Below are 5,760 nucleotides of genomic sequence, written 5' to 3' on the forward strand. Positions count from 1 at the left end.
GTAGTAATATTCGTAGTAGTAGTACTAGTAGTCTTAGTAGTTGTATTAGTAGTATCAGTTCTAGTAGTTGTGGTAGTAGTTCTAGTAGTAATAGTGGTAATTGTGGTAGTAGTAGTAGTAGTAATAGTTTTAGTAGTAGTAGTAGTGGTGGTGATAGTAGTAGAAGTAGTTGTAGTAGTAGTTTTTTAGTAGTAGTAGAAGTAGTAGCAGGAGAAGTAGTAGTGGTGGTGTTAGTAGTAGTAGTTGTGGTGGTAGTAGTAGTAGTAGTGGTGGTAGTAGTGGTAGTTGTAGTGGTAGAAGTAGTGGTGGTAGTTGGGGGTGGTAGTAGTAGTTGTAGTACTAGCATTAGTTGTAGTAGTAGTGGTGGTGGTGGTTGTTTCAGTAGTAGTTGTAGTACTAGCATTAGTTGTTGTAATATTACTAGCAGTAGTAGTAGAGGCAGCAGTAGTAGTAGCAGCAGTAGTAGCAGTAGCAGTAGTTGCAGTAGTATTAGCGTTAGTACTAGCAGTAATAGTAGTAGTTGTAGTAGTAGGTATAGAACTAGCAGTAGTAGTAGTAGTAGTAGTTATAGTACTAGCAGTAGTAGAAGACCAGGAGTAGTAGCAGTAGTAGTAGTAGTAGTAGCAGAAGTTTTAGCATTAGTACTAGCGGTAATAGTAGTAGTAGTAGTAGTAGTAGTAGTAGCTGTACTAGTAGTAGTAGTAGTAGTGGTGGTAGTTGAGGGTGGTAGTAGTAGTTGTAGTACTAGCATTAGTTGTAGTAGTAGTGGTGGTGGTGGTTGTTTTAGTAGTAGTTGTAGTAATAGCATTAGTTGTGGTAGTAGTGGTGGTGGTGGTTGTTTCAGTAGTAGTTGTAGTACTAGCATTAGTTGTACTAGTATTAGTGGTGGTGGTAGTAGTGGTGGTGGTAGTTGGGGGTGGGAGTAGTAGTAGTTGTAGTACTAGCATTAGTTGTAGTACTTGCATTAGTTGTAGTAGTAGTGGTGGTGGTGGTTGTTTTAGTAGTAGTTGTAGTAATAGCATTAGTTGTGGTAGTAGTGGTGGTGGTGGTTGTTTCAATAGTAGTTGTAGTACTAGCATTAGTTGTAGTAGTATTAGTGGTAGTAGAAGTTTTAGTAGTAGAAGCAGCATTAGTAGTCGTAGTAGTAGTAGTGGTGCTGGTGGTGGTGGTTTTGGTGGTTGTGATGGTAGTAGTAGTGGTGGTAGTAGTAGTGGTGGTAATTGGTGGTGGTAGTAGTAATGGTAGTAGTAGTGGTGGTAATTGGTGGTGGTAGTAGTAGTAGTTGTAGTACTAGCATTAGTTGTTGTAGTAGTAGTAACAGCATTAGTACTAGCAGTAGTAGTAGTAGTAGCAGCATTAGTACTAGCAGTAGTTTGAGTAGTAGTAGTTGTAGTATTGGTAAGAGAAGTAGCTGTAGTTTTAGCAGTGGTATTAGTAGTAGTAGTAACAGCATTAGTACTAGCAGTAGTAGTAGTAGTAGTAGCTGTAGTTTTAGCAGTGGTAGCAGTAGTAGTAGTAACAGCATTAGTACTAGCAGTAGTAGTAGTAGTTGTTGTAGTAGTAGTTTGAGTAGTAGTAGTTGTAGTATTGGTAAGAGTAGTAGCTGTAGTTTTAGCAGTGGTATTAGTAGTAGTAGTAACAGCATTAGTACTAGCAGTAGTAGTAGTAGCAGCAGCATTAGTACTAGCAGTAATAGTAGTTGTTGTAGTAGTAGTTTGAGTAGTAGTAGTAGTAGTATTGGTAAGAGTAGTAGCTGTAGTTTTAGCAGTGGTATTAGTAGTAGTAGTAACAGCATTAGTACTAGCAGTAGTAGTAGTAGTAGTAGCAGTAGTAGTTGTAGTATTGGTAAGAGTAGTAGCTGTAGTTTTAGCAGTGGTATTAGTAGTAGTAGTAACAGCATTAGTACTAGCAGTAGTAGTAGTAGTAGTAGGGATAATGATAGTAGTAGTAATAGCAGCAGTAGTATTGGTAAGAGTAGTATCTGTAGTTTTAGCAGTAGTAGTAGTAGCAACTGTAGTTTTAGCAGTGGTATTAGTAGTAGTAGTAATAGGCTATAAGTGGGGCTGTAACAGTGTAATGGGTAGGGTTTAGCTGGACCACTGACCTGCTTCTCCAGCCTGTCTAATCCCCTACCTGCTTGATATGTGTAATGGAGTTTACTGTTCTGATTTCAATGTACTACATTTTCCCTTTTCAATACTGACGTTTTGCCCTAAGTAAGAAGCCTTCCTTAATTAAGGCCCTTGAAAACCATGCGTCAGAACAGCGTCTAATATGACTCTGACTACTTTATGCTGAATCCATTCATGCCTCCGCATGTATTATTCATATCATTTGCACACATTACTTAAGTAGAAATCTGTTAAATGATTTGCGCATGTGTTGACTCCCAAGGCCCCTGGTCCAGAGTATCATGTTTAAAACCTACCCCGGTCTGTGGTTATGACTGGGCTTCCCCTGGGGTGTGTTCCCGAGACGTGTTCGTGTACTACACTAATATCCCTGATTGCCTCTCAGTCCAACAGCTGAAGGTCAAATTGATATTCAACGTGCCCGTGTCATTACAATGGAGTAATTATATATTCTCTCTTGCTATGCCTATAGCTGCCTGACTACATGGCCTTGCATTAGAGGAATCAGCATAGTAGGATTTCAAAGTAATTAGTTCAACCGTTGTGTTTTTGCCAGATCATGCTGCATAGGCTACATGTCCTAAGGGCTAGATATTACAGGATAATCAAGACAAATGTTGTTTTATTTACATTAATTTCCTCCCTTAGGTGCATGGTTGAAATGGCCAATGTTGAAATAGGAGGCTACATTTCAATTAGGGCCATAACTACTTGTTTAGCTTTAACAGAGTTTGTTTAATAGGGAAATAGAAGTTCCATATGCAACCAATTCAAATCCTGTAGATGATCATCAATAAAAACATGTTTTCAATGGAACTAACAGTATGCTGTCCTAAAGCAAGTCAGCTGGTTCATTGGGCTGTCCTAAAGCAAGTCAGCTGGTTCATTGGGCTGTCCTAAAGCAAGTCAGCTGGTTCATTGGGCTGTCCTAAAGCAAGTCAGCTGGTTCATTGGGCTGTCCTAAAGGAACTCAGCTGGTTCATTGGGCTGTCCTAAAGGAACTCAGCTGGTTCATTGGGCTGTCCTAATGGAACTCAGCTGGTTCATTGGGCTGTCCTAATGGAACTCAGTTGGTTCTTAGGGCTATCCTAAAGGAACTCAGCTGGTTCATTGGGCTGTCCTAAAGGAAATCAGCTGGTTCATTGGGCTGTCCTAAAGGAACTCAGCTGGTTCATTGGGCTGTCCTAAAGGAACTCAGCTGGTTCATTGGGCTGTCCTAAAGGAACTCAGCTGGTTCATTGGGCTGTCCTAAAGGAACTCAGCTGGTTCATTTGGCTGTCCTAAAGGAACTCAGCTGGTTCATTGGGCTGTCCTAAAAGAACTCAGCTCTTCATTGGGCTGTCCTAAAGGAACTCAGCTGGTTCATTGGGCTGTCCTAAAGGAACTCAGCTGGTTCATTGGGCTGTCCTAAAGGAACTCAGCTGGTTCATTGGGCTGTCCTAAAGGAACTCAGCTGGTTCATTGGGCTGTCCTAATGGAACTCAGCTGGTTCATTGGGCTGTCCTAATGGAACTCAGCTGGTTCATTGGGCTGTCCTAAAGGAACTCAGCTGGTTAATTGGGCTGTCCTAAAGGAACTCAGCTGGTTCATTGGGCTGTCCTAAAGGAACTCAGCTCTTCACTGGGCTGTCCTAAATGAACTCAGCTGGTTCATTGGGCTGTTCTAAAAGAACTCAGCTCTTCATTGGGCTGTCCTAAAGGAACTCAGCTCTTCATTGGGCTGTCCTAAATGAACTCAGCTGGTTCATCGGGCTGTCCTAAAGGAACTCAGCTCCTCATTGGGCTGTCCTAAATGAACTCAGCTGGTTCATTGGGCTGTCCTAAAGGAACTCAGCTCTTCATTGGGCTGTCCTGAAGGAACTCAGCTCTTCGTTGGGCTGTCCTGAAGGAACTCAGCTCTTCGTTGGGCTGTCCTGAAGGAACTCAGCTCTTCATTGGGTCAAGTACAATAGGCAATACACTAAAGGCCAATATGGTTTTATTTGACATAACTCATGTCACATGTGGCCATGCATCACCAACCCCAAAATAAAGCAGCTGTTTTGATTTATGCTTTTGGGTTTTCTGAAGCCTAACTTTTGTTCACTTATTTCAGGTGAGAAACCCTTCAAATGTGAGTTTGACGGCTGCGACCGACGTTTCGCCAACAGCAGTGACCGGAAGAAGCACTCCCACGTGCACACCAGCGATAAGCCGTACAACTGCAAAGTGAGAGGCTGTGACAAATCCTACACACACCCCAGCTCTCTCAGAAAACACATGAAAGTGCACTGCAAGTCTCCACCACCAAGTTCTGGCTACGAGTCTTCAACTCCGTCATTAGTGTCCCCATCATCGGACTTAGGCCGAGAGCCAGGGGCCTCGTCGCTCTCAGAACCAGCACCTTCGTCCCAACCCGCCAATTTAAGTGAGTGGTACGTCTGTCATAGTTCTGGTGCGAGCGGAACTCAGACACCTCCCAGCGGCTCCTCCAGCCCTGATCCCGGGGATGAGACGCACTACAGACACCCGGAGCCAAGGGACGCTTTCTAACCAAAACTGGCCCAGAAAATCATTCTAAAACTTCTTGAATATATTTTCCAATATACCCGCGGACTTACAAAATTAACACATCGAAAAAGGTCTGTTTTCTAAGGCCCAAATCATTCAATGTACTGTCTGGCATATCGGACAAATTAGACACTGCCAAATGTATCTTGTGATAGCTCTCTTCTATCCCAATGTGTTTGGAAAAACATGTATTATTCTCGTACTCGGATATTGTACGCATGTTTTTTTTTTGCTGTATTACTTTGTAAATCGAGTTTTGACTTCAATATCTTTTTAATTTATTTTTTGAATCTGACATGAGCATTTTTGTATTATCGAACCAAAGTGTTTCAATATATTAAAAAAATGTATATTTGTAAATTGATACGTTTCGATGTGTAGGTGGTAACAGTCATTTTGTAAGCTTTGGTATTTCAGCAAAAATTTTTTATTGTTTGCTACACTTATTTGTATAAATTAAATAATTGAAACGTTTGGAGTTTCACGCAAGAAAATTTGTCTCCATTTGTGATGGTCTACTCTATTGATTGACTCGTTTTCATATGGCCTATTTGATATTATTACATTCAATTCATAAATGTTTTGTCAATGTGGGCATTTTGTGATTTTGTAATTCTTGTCAATATTTGTTAGTAATGCATTTTTATTCAAATGTGATCCTATCGAGAAAATACACTCGAAATGTGTACCAAACTGCCTTGTAATTTGTCAGTATTTTGAATAAATCGTGTATGATAAAAAAATGTAATTTTCCTTTTCTGGGCCTTGACTTTTTAATATTGATAGAAACGTAAAACAACGAATTTATTCGAATGCATAAACTATCAGGGTACTGTTAACCAATACATGACAGGGCGCTCTAAAACGCCTGGAATCTCGCATGCTGTACTCATGTATAACAAGACAGCAGAGACGAATAACGCCAGTCTTTTTAAATGGAGCCGTGAGACCAAACACGTTTCTATCACTATATTCAACAGCGAGCCTTTCTGCCATTCTGTGGTTTATTGAATCTCAGGTACCATCTATAACAGAACCCGGTGTACGGGTTGAAAACATGTTGGACCCATATTAGACAA

At 40.9% G+C, this 5,760-nt stretch overlaps 1 protein-coding gene across 1 annotated transcript in view; it reads left to right on the top strand.

The window, feature by feature from the left end:
* LOC110535167 (zinc finger protein ZIC 4) overlaps positions 1-5,424 on the top strand; it is an 11,447-nt gene extending 6,023 nt beyond the window's left edge. Inside the window, exon 2 of the mRNA XM_021620030.3 lies at positions 4,227-5,424. Within this exon, the coding sequence (XP_021475705.3) occupies positions 4,227-4,663 (437 nt within the window). The 3' untranslated portion in view covers positions 4,664-5,424. The remainder of the gene's footprint in view (positions 1-4,226) is intronic.
* The last annotated feature ends 336 nt before the right edge of the window (positions 5,425-5,760 follow it).

Source organism: Oncorhynchus mykiss, chromosome 11 (genome assembly GCF_057628025.1).
Source record: "Oncorhynchus mykiss isolate SJ-2025 chromosome 11, ASM5762802v1, whole genome shotgun sequence".
Lineage (NCBI taxonomy): Eukaryota > Metazoa > Chordata > Actinopteri > Salmoniformes > Salmonidae > Oncorhynchus > Oncorhynchus mykiss.